At 36.9% G+C, this 17,385-nt stretch overlaps 1 protein-coding gene across 2 annotated transcripts in view; it reads left to right on the top strand.

Moving 5' to 3' along the window:
• Positions 1-16,758, top strand: part of LOC131032653 (uncharacterized) — a 62,811-nt gene extending 46,053 nt beyond the window's left edge. For both annotated transcript variants that reach the window (XM_057963689.2, XM_057963687.2), the window contains one exon: positions 16,306-16,758. In XM_057963689.2, coding sequence (XP_057819672.1) covers positions 16,306-16,371 — 66 coding nt within the window. In that variant the 3' untranslated portion in view covers positions 16,372-16,758. The remainder of the gene's footprint in view (positions 1-16,305) is intronic.
• The last annotated feature ends 627 nt before the right edge of the window (positions 16,759-17,385 follow it).

Raw genomic sequence — 17,385 nt, 5'->3', positions numbered from 1 at the left:
AATCCGGGTCCAAGTCGGCCTTGCCAAGTCCGAGCCGAGTCTGAGTCCCATTTCTTTGGTTATATCCATCAATTGCTTGTAGGCTTGGTGGTAGCAATTTGGAAGTGAAAGAGATGTACGCAATCTATCTCCTTGGAGTGTAGATTACTTTGTTGGTGCCAAATATGCACAACAAAGTATGAATTGCAATCCTAGCACCACAACAGATCGCGTAAGACTGAATAATTATCCTGAATATAAGATTGCTTGAGGGTGGATTGGTCTATTAATAGCGACATCCTTACATAGAAGCATATACCTGAAAGCAATCGAATCGATTATTTTTTTGCATTGGCCAGGTAGGATGTCACCCTTGTCTTGTCTTGTGAGCTTTTTCCACACTGGAAACTAGCAAGGTCGTAGCAACTTGGAGTTGAAACAGGCAGATATAGTCTATCTCCATTGAGTGGAAGTTACTTTGTTGGTGTCAAAGACACAACAAAGTATGAATCACAATCCTAGCTCCATAACAGATTGCCTAAGACATGAATCATGATCCTGAATATAAGATTTACTGAGGGTGGTGCGGATTGGTCTTCTAATAGTGATATCATCCTTACACAGAAGTATATACCTAAAAGCAATCAAATCAATTATTTGATAATTTCCAATGTGCAAAGAGCTCATAGGGTGAGATAGGGGTGACGTCCTACTGTTGTGACCTTTTCACACATCGCCCCTTGCTAACAGGGACCCCCTCTTTTCCGGCTTTCTGCATTGTTAGGTTAGGGTTTTTGGTTCCTTAGTGGGGAATTTTGAGTTTCCCGTGCCCGAGTTTGGGAGTTTTGATCATGCCTAGTGCCGTCTAGGGTTTTTAAAGTTATAGGATCAAGTTGCAAACATTGATTATTTTAATGATCATAAATTTTGTCTTAAGTGTTGATCTTTTTGAGCGTTAACATATTTTCAAACACGCGCATCAGTGATTTTAAAGTGCCAAGGTATCCCCAGACCTTTTGGAGTTGTTTTCTCGCTCCTAAGGTATTATTTAAATTGATTTCGCACTTTATCCCAATATTTTCCTAGCGTTTCGCTCAGTTTTTTGGAAAATTTGTCTAAGCCCATTCCAATTTTGAAGTTTCTAAGTGATTTTGAGTGGTTAAAATGCCAAATTCCTAAGGGAAATCCATATTCCAAGGGTTAGAAGGTCAAATTCCATGCTAGAAGTGCTTTTCCCCTCATATTCCAGACTACCCACCCTTTTCCCCCACTCAAAATCCGCACTACACATGGGTTTCCCATGAAATCCATACTGGCTATGATTTTCCATCACTGTTTATCCATGCTTGGGTCGATTTTCCTTTGGAAGTGCTAAAATTTGGCTAAGTGTCAGGATTTTTCCAGATTGCCATCGATTTTCCACTAGGAGTGCGGACTATAGTGTGGACAACGTTAAGGATGATTCCATGCTTGCGTCGATTTTCCATTAGGATGTTTTATGACAAGTTAGTGCGGATTTTTGTGCAGACTCTCAGTCCATACCCAAGTCGATTTTCCACTGAGAGCATTTTAATGAGTTTTGAGTCAGGATTTTCATCCAGACTGAGGTCGATTTTCCACCAGGGAGTGTTTTTTTGCAAGTAAAGTGAATTTGGAGTGTGGATTTTATGTCCAGACTGCCATCGATTTTCCCTTGGAGTGTTTTATGTGCATTTTGATGATATTTGAGCATGGATTTTTATCCGAGCTAAGGTCGATTTTCCCTTGTGGGGAAATTTTTGACATTTTAAATGATTTTAAAGGGATTTTTTAATCCCAACTAAAGTCGATTTTCCCCTGGAGGCTCAATTTGGACTTAATCGAAATATTTAATAAGTGAGCCCCATTTTGATTGCTTTTAAATGATGATTAACGATTATTTAATTTTAAAAGCAAAAAATTAAATAACTTGCAATAAGCATTTAATATTTTAACCTTATACAAGCAAGTTAGTTGGTTTTTACCAAACAAGTATATAAGCAATTGTTTTATCCCACATTGCTTGTGTGGTGAAAGTGAGAGGTAAAAGCAAGTATAAGAGAGGAGTTTTCCAACAATATTTTATTATTAAATCTGCCAGGTGTCTCCATGAAAGGCAATTTTTCTCCATAGTTGGCGATTTTGGAGCGAGTGTTGAAGTAAAGTGATTGATTGGAGACTTTTCTTGCTGCCATTTTTTTTCCATTGCAATTCCATTTTCCAGCTGGGTGCCATATTTGGTGGCTGCCATTATTGATTGAATGCCATGATTTTGGGAAAAATCGCGATTTTTGATAAGGTAGCGATTTTGCTAAGGAGGGCTATTTTTGTGTTTGGGGTGTCTACCCCCCAACTTGGGCGATTTTCCTTGATGCTGCCATCCTCGCTTTCAGACTTGATTTGCAGATCCGAGCTGCCATTTTCAGACTTTTGTGTTTGACGCCATAGTTGGAGAAATTTCGATTTTTGTTTGGAGAGGTTTGGTGCCACATTTTGGAGAATTTCCATGCATATTTGGTGGTTGCCATTGTTCCTACTTGCTGTGATCACTTCAGATCTGATTGTTGACGCCATTATCACAATCTGAAAATTCCATTTGTTAGGTGGTTGTTCTCAGAAATTTTCATTTCCAACCACCTAACCACTTTGGCGATTTTGCTTGGAGCTGATTCCTTAGCTATTTTCTATCATTTTCAGGGATTTTTAACTACTTTGCAAGGTGCTAGTAAGTCTGAAGTAATTAATTTTTAGACTTGTCCTCAGAAATTTAACACTTACATTCCTGGATATGGTTGTTTTCATCATTAAAACTGATTTTTATCAAGTTATGCATTTTTTGAAGGATTACAACATGTTTTAAAGTCTGATTTTCAGGTTGTCTTCAGATTTGTTGACCTCCATTGTTGACTGCGGAAGGTGTCTTCAAACATACTTTGTGTGAAAACACAACCTTTCACACCTTTCCTTAGTCATCGTTGATCCGATATACTCCTTTGCATTTTAGCTTGCATATTTTCTAAGCATAAGGAGGTATTAATGAATTTTATAGAGGGTTTCCATGCCCTAGCGTCGTCATACTTTGAATCTAATTGTTAAAATTTACCAAAGTGTATGGATTATTTTCCTGACTTCATGCTCTAATTAGCTAAAATCTTTAGAAAGTCAGGAATTTTATCAAGAGCATTATTTATTTTCCTAAATCTAACTTCAAGCTTCGTATAGGTGCAATGTTGAAGTCGTGATATAAGGAAAGGAAAGAACTACTGAAGATGCTGGAGATTGGATTCTATCCAGAGCTTAAGATTTCATCCAGATGGAAGGAGATCACAGATACAAACATGCATTTCTTAGACTTCGACTAGATGCAACAGTGGATGTTCGGAGTCGGAGATCAAGTTCCTTCCCCAGCATATGCGAACATTATGAAGAGTGGTATTTTCCATGCTGCTGGATTTCCATAGTCCATACAGTTCAGTGAGCTTATCTTGGAGTGTGCACGGTGTTATGATCCACTCACGCGAATGATCAAGACTCCTAAGGGCGTTGTCATTGCCTACCTTGCTAAGGATGCTATTGCAGAGGTGTTTCCACGCGGAACAGACATGAAGGATGTGACCAAGGATGAATATACAGAAAGATACACAAAGAAGATGGGTGTATGCAAGAATTTGATAAACAAAGAGTGGATGATTGAGCCTAGGTCTCATCATTCCAAGGCTCCCAAGACACTCATGTGCATAGACTTCAAGGAGGAGTATAGCGATTTAATATTCCTACTCAACAGAGTGATGGGGATGCCACAGGGAGCAATATTCGATGGATGGATGTTCTACTTCATCCAGGATTGTCTTAGAGGAATGTTAGTACATTGGTCTAAGATTATAAGTGACAATTTGGACTTTCAGCTAAGGAATGTAGAGTGGTCCAAGTCATTTGCCATGACTTCTTACCTGGTATACCTGCTTGCACGGTTTGTTTCATACAAAGGATTAATATGCAAAGGTGAAGTTGGGAATGGGCAAGGATAATTCAGGAGTCATGAATGCTACCCCCAGCTGAGCATGTATAGAATTGAAGACTATAAGAGAGTGAATGATGCATTCACTATGTACATCACACGGATGCTGCAAGGTGGAATCCATAGAAGATTGTCCAAGGAGGCAACAAAGTTAATAGAAAAATATGGATCGTGGTATATTTAGTTTCCAACTTTCACCTACCTTAGGATTCATAGGTTTCAATCTAAACCCTACAGACTTCCTAGGTATCCATCCGACAAAATGATCTTGTTGGAAGTGGTGAGACAGCTTCTAGAGTTCGATGTCATCCAAAGAGAGAAGCATAGGACAAGCATGACATTCCCTATTTCAGTTGGGAAGACGTCAGAGGTTTGCCAGTCTGCCATAGCCGCCAGCACTACGAGTGAGGAGCTTGTATTCTATTGATTTGCTACATACAAGAAAAGAGAAAGATTTGATCTAGACAAGAAAGTTGGAAGGATCAGGGGAGAGAAGTTCATCCACAAAGTAGACATAGAGGATTATTGGGCCAACCTGATGGACGAGCAAGCAGTGAAGAGAAGAATGTGGTCCAGAATGTCAGTAGATTTCATGAGGAAGTGTGGACTTTTCCTCATTCCTGATCAAGTGTTAGATAACAAAGATCATACGCATCCACAGTATGAGAGTGAAATGAAGAAGACAATCCTATTGTCTAATTGGTCAGAGTCAGTAGAGATTGACCCGAATGTATTGATGAGAGAGGTCTTGAGTTTCTCCCGTGCATGGGTAGATATACAGATGAATAAGTTAGTTGATATGGGTGTTTCCTTAACTTATGAAAGGATGAAGCCGAAAGAGTCTACTTCCGAGGATGATCAGAGGACTATCAGTGATGTCAGGTTTCATGCAGATGAAGAGAGTCAAGCTCCCAAGAGAAGGAAGAACACACTAGGAGAAGTCAAGGCCAGAGGAAAGAAGATTGAGGAGGCGAAGAAGAAACATAGGACATTCATTCCTCCACCTATCATTCCTTCACCACCTCTCAGTGTCTCATCAATCAAAGTGATTGACGTAACAAAACAGAACAAGGAGACTCAACAGTGTTCCAACACAGTGATACTACCAAGGAATACTCGGGAGTTACATGCACCTCCTAATGAAAATGATGATCAGCCGAGATCCCCTACAGTCCTTTTGGAAGTTAGTTTGGGAAATGAGGTATATGATTGGACCAGGAATAATCTTGATGATGTTATCTCGACATTGAGAGAACTTGATCGAGAAATATGTCTTGATGATGGTATGGAGATGGCCGCTATTCCTGAATGGCTGATGAGAAGTATGGAGAAAAGTAAACAAATGATAGAGGTACAGCCTATTGACGACATTGATGACTACCTAGCTAGGAGTGCTAAGGAGAAAGAACCCAAGAGAGCGGAGATTTTGTCGCACATAGCTAGAGATGAGACAGGAATGTAGGTTGCGCAGATTGTTGTTCCTATTGCAGGTGTGACAACGGACATTGCTACTCCTATGGATTTCCAGATCACTTCAGTTGCCCTTGGTTGTACATCCAAAAAGCAAGAATTTCAGGAGGTTGGTGAAAACCTCAAGGCAATTGATGCAAGGTTAGACAGAGAGATTGCGGAGAAAGAAAGGTACAGAGAAGAGAATATCAGACTTAGAGAGTATATTGCAGGGATAAGGCATGAAGATCCCACCCTTATTTCCCCTATTGTAGTTGACCATGGAATGCATTCACACTATGAGGCAATGAGAGGTACACTCTCGGAGGTGGAAAAGTGGATTGAGAATACGAGAAAGCAGGCAGATGATTTCCTTACTCAATTTGTCCATGCATATGATAGGACAACATGGCTCGCATTCAGTATCCAGTATTTGGAGGGAGTTTGGGAAGAATTCCAGCCTATTCAAGAGCAGACTATTCCACACCTCCAGGCTTTGAAGCAGACTCCTAATTTCACCTTGGTCAGCGAGAACATTGTGCACAGTGGAGACATATACGATTTCCATGGCTGGTATTGTTCATTAGCCATGAAGAGATCAACTTATGAGAACGCCTAGTCGAGTTGTATGGAGATGGAGGGATTGATTCAGGACATCTAGATGAAGATCCTTACCTCGATTGAGGAATTATTGGGTGTTGATGTTAGTGATGCTAGTGGTTTACGCTTAGTTGAATTAAGAGACAAGATGAAATTTATGTATTCTTTGAAGAAGAGTCAGATAGACGACTTGGTCTCTTTGTTGATTCATGTTCATAGTTCGCAGAAGCTCATGTCAGAATGGGAGAACGCTTTGGATGCTTGCTCGAATTCACTGGACGTGATTGATTTATAGAAGGATACCTTGCTTAGCATTTCCATGGAGGAGTTAGATTCAATATTGGCTAGATTCTTGGAGTATGCTAGGAGAGAGAGAGATGCAGGGAGGAATCTTCTAGAAGATTCCCTATTTGATGACTAGGTATCTTTTCATTGGGCCATATGTAGGTGGCGCCATTTTTTATGTAAACCCTAATTAGGGCAATTCTAGGGTTTTGTTGGCATGATCTCGATCGTTGATCTTTTATCAATCTTGGCCATCCATTTTGTAAGAGACTCTATATATGCCTCCTTGTCTCTCATTTATAAGTGATAGTTTTTGTAGTATTGTTGGTATATGCTGCAGCTATTTGAATCATAATCATTGTTCAATTGTTGGTGATTTTGCTCTTCAAGTGTTGTATTTGCATTCATGGTTCTTAATTCCTCCAAGTTAGATTAGAATTTTATTTTATAATTTATTTTCATGTATGTTAGATTGAGTGGAAGATTTGTTGAATACATTCGTGTGGAATCCTTAATCCATACCACTAGCCTCTTGCCCTTGGTAAGTGCGCCTTGCGTGGTCAACTGGAAATTTAAGTAAGCTTAACTTCAACTATTATGCATCCCTTGACAAGCATCAACTTGGATGGTGTCAATGTTTGATGGTGATAGCTTGAAATTTTTTAAGTATACCTTAGATGATTGCACTAAGCTTGTGTCAATACCTGTTTGTGAGAACTCGCCTAGTTTGATTCCACTAGATCCATTCACCATTTCCTACATTCCTAGGCTTAGAATAGATTTCCTGAACCCTATTCCTTTTGCCCATTTTTTAGTAAGAAGTAAATCCAGAGCCATATTGATAAATCTTAAGTTGTCAACACACCTACTCCGCATCATTCATGATAATCCAAACATTTGTGTAAGTCCCCAAGTGAACATAGCGATTCACATTGACCATTGAGTTACCCACTCGTCAAGACCTAACATGTAGAAACCTTGGAATCATTTTAGTTGATCTCATTCTTAGCATCTGAGGTGATTTTGTTCAAGAGAGGGTAAACTACCTTGGTATTTTATTCTGAAATGTTATGTGCATAAAAAACACATCAACACCTACCTAGCCAATGCCTTGCGAGGTTTTTGTCTCATACAAATTGGCAATGGCGAGTGATGAATCATAAACAACATGCCTAAGAAAGCCAACAAACCCCCTTTAAATGCCTGTTTGAATGGCATTTTGCAAAAACATGTCAGCCAAGAGTTTGAAAAACGGGTCAGCCCCCAAGGAATATTATTTATTTATTTCTTTTATTTATCTTTTTACTAAATAATTAATATTATTATTAATATAATTTTTAAAATGCTGTTATTACTAGAATAAAATTAAGGTACTTGAATGGAGGGGACATGACACATCAAGGGTGGGTTAACCACATACACTTATTGGTCCTATGCTTTAGGCTCTTGTTGCAGCTCCGATTGAGGATATTACAACTATACCATCCACTTCCATGACGTACACACAAGGACAATTGACTTTTTTGAGATTTAGTCGTAGAAGAAGTTTATGATTTGTAACTTCTGTTGATACCAAAATTGGAAGTTTATATGTATTGAAACTTTGAACTCATTTTTTGGTCTATGAAGTGTATTTAACTTCAGTTTTGATCTATATATGAAGGAAATTAGTAATATAGTTTATAAATTTAGTGATATGCATGTTTTTTGAGCATATTTTCCAAAATTATCTTTTTAACTTGTGATACAATTGTTGAGTTATTGTGGAGTTTTTCCTTGAGCTTTTGCCAAGTCTCAAGTTTTAAAATCTTTGGACTTGTCAACTAATTGTGGAGTCTACGTTCTTAAATTATAGTTGTGATATGTGTGATGACATTTACCTTCTACACATATTACATCACATGTAAGGATTACACTTATTGTGCAGTGATATGACACTAATTCCCTTAGAATTGTTAAGTCCATAATTTACTAAGTTTGAAAGTATCAAACAATCACAAGCAGTTTGAGAGTTCTTCATGCCGCATGGATCTTGTTATTCAAACTTGCATTACTACATCTAATGATGAGGTTATTGCGGAACATGGGTACTTCACCTTCAACTAAGTTACAAAAATCTAGTCATACGAATAGTGGATGATCACGTCGTCATTGTTCCATCACAATCACAAGTTTGATTGAAGAGTTGCACATTCAACCTTTAATTCACAATGATGTGTTGCAAGACCTCCTCATATTGTTGGAATTTATTTTTTATATTCTTTTTCAATCATTATGGTTTATAGATCTCCAAGGAGAGAATAGTCAAGTAAACTTGGGGTTCATCGTAAGACGATAAATGAGGGCTTGAATACTAGAGAGTAGTTTTACCAAAGCTAATGTGAGTGCCATGTGGATCAGGGACAATCGTTGTAGTGGTATTGTGAGCAATGCACTCCATGCTCTTGGCTCTTCTCAGTTGCTTTTCATACGATTCCACCTAGTCTAGATTTGTTAAAACTATTCCATCTCATTTGGCAACTCTTTGTGGATGCCTCACTAATAACCTCAAATTATACCACGAGTTTGATAGTATGTCTATTGGATTTGGTTTTCCTAGCAATGATTGTGCTATTACCATTTCTTAATAAAACAAGAAATAACGAAGGAATTCCCATTAGGAATAACAAGAGCCATAAATGAATACATGCATGGAGGAATTATCAAGAATAGGAGCAACAATACAAGTCCTTATTAGCATACAGGTCCTTTAGTACTTTTCACAATCCTAGGAGGAATGCCAACAAGAACATTTTATATATATATATATATATATATATATATTGATCGGTAATGGGCACTTTTTAAGGTGCCAAAACACTATTGCTGTTCAAATCCGTGAGCACACCAGCCTAGCGAAAGTACCAAGCTTGTGAGCCTAGTGGCCCAATAGGAATTTGAACCTTGGTGGCAGTTTCACCAAGCAAGTGTTTTAACCATTGTACTACATGGGTCACCCCACAATAACATTTAATATTATAATATAGTGAAATTTAAATTCACAATTTGTAGCATAATTAAGTAACCAATTTTTGTTTGATAGATATTTAGTGAGCTACATACTTATCTTGTAAAAGAGTGTTTAGTCTACTTGAATTGACATAATGTAATGCCCCCTCTTTTCTAGACGATCACCCAAGAGAGGAGATTTATTTGTTATCCATCTCCGTAGGTGAATTTAGTGAATAGGAGATGACAATGATGGCATGTGGGGTCCTATACTTGACACTTGGGAGTTAGGAAGTGTTATTATTTAAGAATATAATGTGATTTTATTATAAAGTCACTTTTTCTAAAAATAGAAAAAACTAAAAAAGTTAATTAAAGTGACTTTATGGGGGTTATAAAGTAATAATAAAACATAAAAGCACCCCCATGGCACACCCCCTAGGCATAAGTTGATTTTAAAAAGTGGCCAACCTCAATGACAAATTAGACCCTCAAGTTGGGCGAACTTGCTAGGGGAATAATTATTAAATAAATTTCATTTTAAATAAGGCATGAGAACATTAAAAGGTAGCCAAGACGGGCAGTCATTTGGGCATCTATGAATTCATTTATACATCACAGGTTGAAAATTGAGCTCTGGAGAAGATTTTCAGCAGCTATTGAGTCTTCTTGGAACGGAAACTCCTTGAAGGCAAGTGTATTGGACGAAACCCCAATCCATAGGAGAGAGGGATTTACTCAGAATTCCTATTGGTGCTTCAAAGAACACTTAATTTAGTGAATTGCAGATCTGATTGCAGATTTTGGAGGGTTTATGATCTTCACAAGGTAGCCATTGCACTTCCTAAGCTAGCCATACAACTTCTTGAGGCAGTCGTACCCTTCTGCAATCACCTGGATGCCATTCATGTTCGATCCAGCCAAATAAGGGCATTTATCTCTTGCAAATTTTATGTTTAACATTTCACAGCAGTATTTTGATATTTTCAGCAGGTTACAGGAATAAACTTCTCAGTCAGATTGATATTTTCCAATAAATTGAATAATCTAGCTTGGGAGCCATGCGTGGGAGTCAGTAGTTTTCCTATATTTGTTTTTGGTAATTGTTGCAGTAGTGAATAAAATCATTTGGAGCTATCTTTGCCAGTTGGGATGCCATAGCTCGTGTTATTCTGAAATTCTTCAATAAAACCCCCTTCCTAGCTAGGCGTTGGACTCCTGGTATTCTATTTGTTGTTGTGGTGAAATAGATTTCTTGATTCTAAACGTTGTTATATTGCTGTATTAAAATCAGAATTCTGAAATTAATAAACATTCAATTATATTTCTGCATATTGCTTTCAAAAGTGTTGGTTCATTGGCATTTGTTCATGATTAAACCCTATGCAATTTACTGGCAACAAACCCAAGCAAAACCCCTCAGAAAATCAGTCTTAAAACCTCTAAACAGCAGCATAAGAATCAGAAAAAATTCAGAATAACCTGGCTGGGGATCTTTCACATAATTGCTCTCTTTCTAATCATTTCTATGTTGTCGGATCCACTTGCAGATAGGTTGAATCCTGGTTTGGTTCAAACTAAATCTGAGATCCAGTTTGGTTCGCTTGCGGATTCGGACAGGTTCCCATCAAATGACATCTAATTCAGTTGAGACAAACTTGGATGAACACATGATGAACTTGTCAATCCCTATGGCAGTTTTTAATTAACTATTTGCTTTTTTTTTTTTAATTTGACATTGAGCCGGGCACCCTAGAACTGATTTTAAACCCTAAAAGTCATTTCTAAACGTATCAAACACCAAAACAAGATCATTTTAGCTCATTTCTATTGTAAAAAAAAATACCATTCCAAAGGGTTGAACATTCATTTTTGCTTGTTGAATCAACAAAAGGAGTTGATGAGTGATTTTTGAAATTCCTTCAACAATCACTTTTAAACATATCAATCACCAAAACAAGTTTATTTTAGCTCATTTCTATTGTAAAAAATTACCATTACAAGAGTTTGAACATTCATTTTTGCTTGTTGAATCAACAAAGGGAGTTGAAGATTGATTTTTGAAGGTTCTATAACAATTGCATTTTCATTCTTATGTATTTACAAGCATCCATTTGCTGCCAAGAAAATCATAAAATGATATTTTTGTGAAGAGGTGATTTTTTTCATTTTTTCCTCCAATTTTGTTTTACAAATATTAAACAAACTCTTTGCTTTGATTTTCTAAGTTTCATTTATTCTTTTATAAATGTATCGAAAGATCTAGGATTCATATATCCGTTTTTTGTTTCGAATTTGTTGTTATAAATTTCTTGCCATAGGAATCACAATGGTAGCTAGTTCTAGCTCCATAGCTTGACCTAAATTCAGAAAAAAAGAACTAGTTCTTTATGGAAGTATGTTGATATGATACAACTGGTTCTAGGCGGTGGGAGCTATTTTGATTTGCCAAAGATGTGTTGTTAGATATTCAAGTTCATATAGTTGGGTAAAAACACATTTGTGTTGAATACCTAAACAAGGCATCAAATCTTTCCCCTGAAATAATGGTGTATTTGTGCCATCAAAGAAAGATATTATGGAGCAAGATCAAGCAGGTGAACTAGCAAGCTGTATATCAAATCACCCCTTAGCTAAAAGAAGATCAAAGGGAATGAAGTCCCCAATGCCCCCATCTAATAAAAAAATATTGTGGTAGAGACTACCCATATTTAGTTGTACCTAAAAGTGAAGAACCCACCACAAAGAAAATATCAAAGGGACCTTTGGAAATTGCATATCAAAATGATTCTCGAGACATTGTCGATTAACACATGGCAAGATTTATTTATGTAAATGGGTTGCCTTTCAATGTTATTCGTTCACTATACAGACAAGAGATGGTGAAAAAATTTAATGAGGCTCCAAAAGTTTACAAGGGCCCATGTTATGAGAAGGTGCATGGCACCTTATTGGAAAAGGAGGTCAAGCTCGTAGAAGATTCATTGAAGCCTATAAGGGATTCATGGGTTGAGACAAGTGTGTCCATTGTTTCTAATGGGTGGAAACATGCTAAACATTGACACTTGATCAATGTTGTAGCAATGTTCTTTGAAGGGGCAATGATTTTGAAAGTTGTGGATTGTGAGGGATAGGTGAAATATGGCCAATTTATTGCTAATATTCTCATCGTAGCCATGAGGAAATGGGACCTTGTAATATTGTTTTAGTTGTCATAGACAACACAATGAATTTTAGAGCTGCTAGGTTGTTGGTTGAGGAACACTATTCACACCATAGTTTGTAGAGTCGGACTCGAAGAGTACTCAGCAAGCCCAAAATTTGCAACTCAGCAAATACTCGACAAAAACTCGGCAACTTAGAAAGTACTAAAAAATAAAATTTCTTAAAGAACATATTTCTTTTGCAAAATTCCATTAATTTTTTTATTAAATTAAAAATTGACATCTCGAAAGAGAAAATGCATGGTTTTATAGCAAAAATGTGTTAAAAATACATTTTAACCAATGTTTTACTTGCATTTTTCCTACGTTTGTAAAAAGCTCATGAGTTAAACTCGTAAAAACTCGCTCAACAAAAAAATTAGAGAGTACTCGACAACTCGGAGATTGCAAACTATGATTCACACATCTATTTGATACTGTGTGTAGTCCACTCTCAAGCATCAACTATAGAGCTTCCTACACCTCAAGCATCCTCTCTAACATAATAAATAAATAGCATACTTTGTCCCCAAAGGTTTTAGGAATTCCTTCTTTGAAAATGTCTTGAAGAGAGCAAGGCGTAATGGTTGCATATAAGCATCTGAATATCTCTAGCTTCTATCACCACCTACTGCACCCAATCTATCTTCCCTATGTCTTGTAATGCGTTGTTTAATGCCTGAACACAACATGGGGTCCAAAAGATGTGCTTGTAAGCACCCTCCACCATCATGTCAGCTAATTTACATACACGTGCCAAATCAATGACCACCTATACAACATTTGAGGTCTCAACCTCCTTTATGGCATCTCCCAAAATATGAAATTGAAATTTTGCATTGTTTTGCTTCCCAAAACAATCAATAGCTCTAAGAAAATAAGAGCCATCTGAACATGTGACTATGATGTTGATAATTGGCCAATGTCTAATATCAATCCACCCATCCATGACAATAGAACAACTTGTCTTCTTCTATCTCTTTCTCGTGTCCTCCATCACCAAGCTCTCCTTGGAATATTCTTTGTCAAGAAGGGTAGTGCATAGTTTATGTTCTCCATGGGGAATGAATAAGGAACCAACAAAAGCTACATCTTTGAACATTTGTTTGAAGTAAGGAGAATGTGCTACATGGAATGGGATGGCATAGGCATAGAAAAATGTGGCAAAGGAAGACTCTACGACATCTCATACATGGACATTGACAAAACCTACAATTGTCCCTAGCTGCTCACTAGTAATAGTCTTCCTCTTCCCTCTTGTGGAAACATCACCACTACCACTACCACTACCAACCATAGATGGCCTATGCATAGTTTATGTTCCCCATGGGGGATGAATAAGGAACCAACAAAAGCTACATCTTTTAACATTTGTTTGAAGTAAGGAGAATGTGCTACATGGAATGGGATGGCATGGGCATAGAAAAATGTGGCAAAGGAAGACTTTGTCACATCTCATACATGGACATTGACAAAACCTACAATTGTCCGTAGCTGCTCACTAGTAATAGTCTTCCTCTTCTCTCTTGTGGAAACATCACCACTACCACTACCACTACCAACCATAGATGGCCTATGCATAGTTGATTGTGTTGGCATTGGCAACCCCCTAGACCTTGACTATGCCTCCATAAGCAATCTATGACACTCTACCTCTCATCCTCCTTAATCTCGTTATGAACCTTCACCATTTGTCTTGTATAGTCCAATAGATGGCAATACACTCTTGTGTAGCTCCCTCTAAAATCAGTTTTACAAATGTGACACAACCACACTCTAGTACTGCCTTTTTTTTAATTTTGTCTAGGGCTGTCACAAATTGAAGAAGAGGTTTTTTTGAATTAAAGGGGCCTTTTGCATTAGTTTTTAGAAGTGTGGAAGGGCAATCTAATGTATCTTGTGATTGTCCCCATTCACCCATACCACTCTCACACTCTAATGAACCCCAAAGTGATCTTGTAACTCTCACATTTCAACTTTCATTTCTTTTTTCCATTTCATCATGCCCACTACTCTCATTATCGTTGCTCATGTTGTTTTGTTTTGTGAAACAATATGCAAGTGAAATTTGGAAACTGAAGATTTAAAAAAACAAAAACATTTCATCCAAAAAAAACATTGCAAAAAATAAATAAATGGAAGGTTAACATACCTCTTTCACTTCTCTTGCTAGTTGCTACTGCACTTCTTGTTACTAGTGCTAACCCAAGGTTAGTTTTTCCAACTGCACCTTCAAACGCTAGCTTGCCTTTCCATCTTGGCTGCAATTTTTTTTGCATATAGAAATGAACAAATGTTAGATATGGAGTCCTCCTTTTGTTAGGTTAGGGCTTAGAGGGGTATAGGGGCCCACAAGTAACATATTAAATTGTTTTTTAAAAGCTACAGCCTTTCCTACAGGCCGTCCCCACACTGCCCCCTTTCTGTCTTTGCATCTCGTTGACGTTTTTGCATTTTTTAATAAATTGGGGATGGCTAGGAGATGTCTCCAAGCCATCCCTGCATTTTGGGTACGTATAAAAAAATCTAGGAGACACATACAGAGGGAACATAGAAAAATTCAGTTAGACTCTTGCCTACCAGTGAATATATGAAGATCAACCCTATGACTGTAAAATCTGAAATTCCCACCTATGAAATTTGATGATTTTTTTTGTAGTCTACCAATTTTCTCAAATTTCACAGTTGAAGTACTCTGTCCCTCATATATGACAAAATAAACAGCATTATTTTGTTCTTTATTTTTCCTTGCAAGTCTGTTTTATTGTAACCCTGAATTTTCAAGTCCCTTTCCATCCCTTGCCCTGCACTTGGAAGACTCTGTATTCATGTCAGACCTGATATTCTTGGCATATCTGTGCTGAGCTATTCAACCCTGCAAGTGAAATAAATGGATGGGAATAACAAGCAATCCATTTACATTTAATGAGGTTTGTTGACTTGCTGAAACTCATATTTTTATGTTACCATAATGATTCTCCAACACACCAAGCCGCATGGCTAGCCAGTGGAAGATGAGAATAAGAGAGAATAATATATGAATAAGATTATACATTATACTTGGAATTCCTGCTATGTTCTCAAATCTCAAGTGCTGCTATGCTTAATTCTTCTTTGTGCAACCATTAAAATATGGATTGCTCAGAAACCTGAGTATTCATAAGTTCATGAAGCTACAAGAACTTTTAGTCACTTTTTCCCATGTGAAGATTCTTGTTGCAATTGCATTCACCAGCAAACTAGTTATATTCTAGCACTTCACACCAGCAATAGACTCAAATACAAGAATATTTAAAATGCTTAAAAGAAGCATTGAATACAGTTATCGATTTATTGTAATGTGCATATATTGGATTATTATCTTTCTCTTTAATTCTTAATATTCTAAAATATACTGTTGTGATATAATGAAGAGCCAATTGTGAGCATATATTGAGGTTAGCTCATCCTTGTTTTTAGAATCAATCCACTTTTTAAAATATTTTTATTTTCCCTAATTGAGTATTAGCTTTCACAAGCCTCCCTTTTGCACAGCATACAGCATCTGAAACTTTATGAGGGACAGCGATACTCGCACCTTGAATTAAGATTATGTGCAAATGTCCAATCTTTCTGGTCTTTATGTGCCCTTTTGTACCTGTTGTGCTAACTTTTCTCAAAGTACATTTACATTCTGCTTTATTTAGAAAATTCTTTGTGATGCTTTTCTATTATGGATAATAGGACATTAATGCCGCTTGGTTAATCTCCAACAATGCTTTACAGGTGGATCCAGCAGTAGGTGCTGCAATGTTGGCATGGAACTTCTATCTGAGGGCTTCTTCAAATTGAAACACCAAGCTGTGAGCGCAAATTCTTTACATAGATCGTCTGTAACATACTTCCTCTTGTCAAAGTATTTATTGTGTAACAATCAAAAGGCACATAGGATACATTTATTTGAACCAAGTCATTGCGTTATGTCTCTTAAAGTTATTCTTGGAAATATCATTATTTGGGTACATACTGTAATGATTTTGTCATGGTCTTCATCTGGAAACTGCTCAAAAGGAGCTGAGCTCTATAAATGTGAGTTCTGCTGATTTGATGGTCTTCTAGCATTTTCTCTCATCATTATTTCTGGGTGACAAATTTGTCATCTATGAATTGTTAATTGCTACTTTATTTGGTTGGCAGCCAAATTGGCCTATAAAATTAGCTTTTTCCAATTTAACCAATCAATAACCTGTTGTAAACTTTTTGTGTCCGCAATTGGAATAAAGTGTTATCAAAATTATTGCAAAAGCTAAAAAGGAATTGCAATGCTACTGCGTGCCCGATTGAAGACCTTTATAGTTTTTTTCCCATTACTATTGACGACTTAAGAAGGCTTCATTTCATTGAATGTAAATATGTCATAATTACAATAGAAACCAGTTTAATCTTTGGTACCCTTAGTGTTGCCATGGTCTTATTGACCCATAGAGATCTTCATTTTATATTGGGGCTGTTCTTTTTCTAAAACACCTCGAAAATTAATTAAGCATGTTTAGACAAGACAATGTACAATTTCATAATACAGAAAAAACATTATAATATTGGTAGTTGCCCTTTGTTTCATTAATGATGTGAGGTAGCTTATTCAAAAAGTCAATTAAATAAAACGAAAAAAAACTAATCTTAGTAGTTGCTTTATTTCCCTAATGTTGTTAGGCAACTCTGTTAAAAAAAGCTTATCTTAAAATTTCTGAGGTAGCTTATAGCCCCAAAAAATAAAAATTTATCCCTAAGGTCGACACCAAAAGGAATGTATAAACCAATGTTTCCACTGATTTGATCAAAATTTATAATTAATAGAGATAGCTT

The sequence above is a fragment of the Cryptomeria japonica genome, chromosome 11 (assembly GCF_030272615.1).
Source record: "Cryptomeria japonica chromosome 11, Sugi_1.0, whole genome shotgun sequence".
NCBI lineage: Eukaryota > Viridiplantae > Streptophyta > Pinopsida > Cupressales > Cupressaceae > Cryptomeria > Cryptomeria japonica.
The sequence above is the reverse complement of the archived record's forward strand: the minus strand, read 5'-3'. Positions and strand labels throughout refer to the sequence as shown.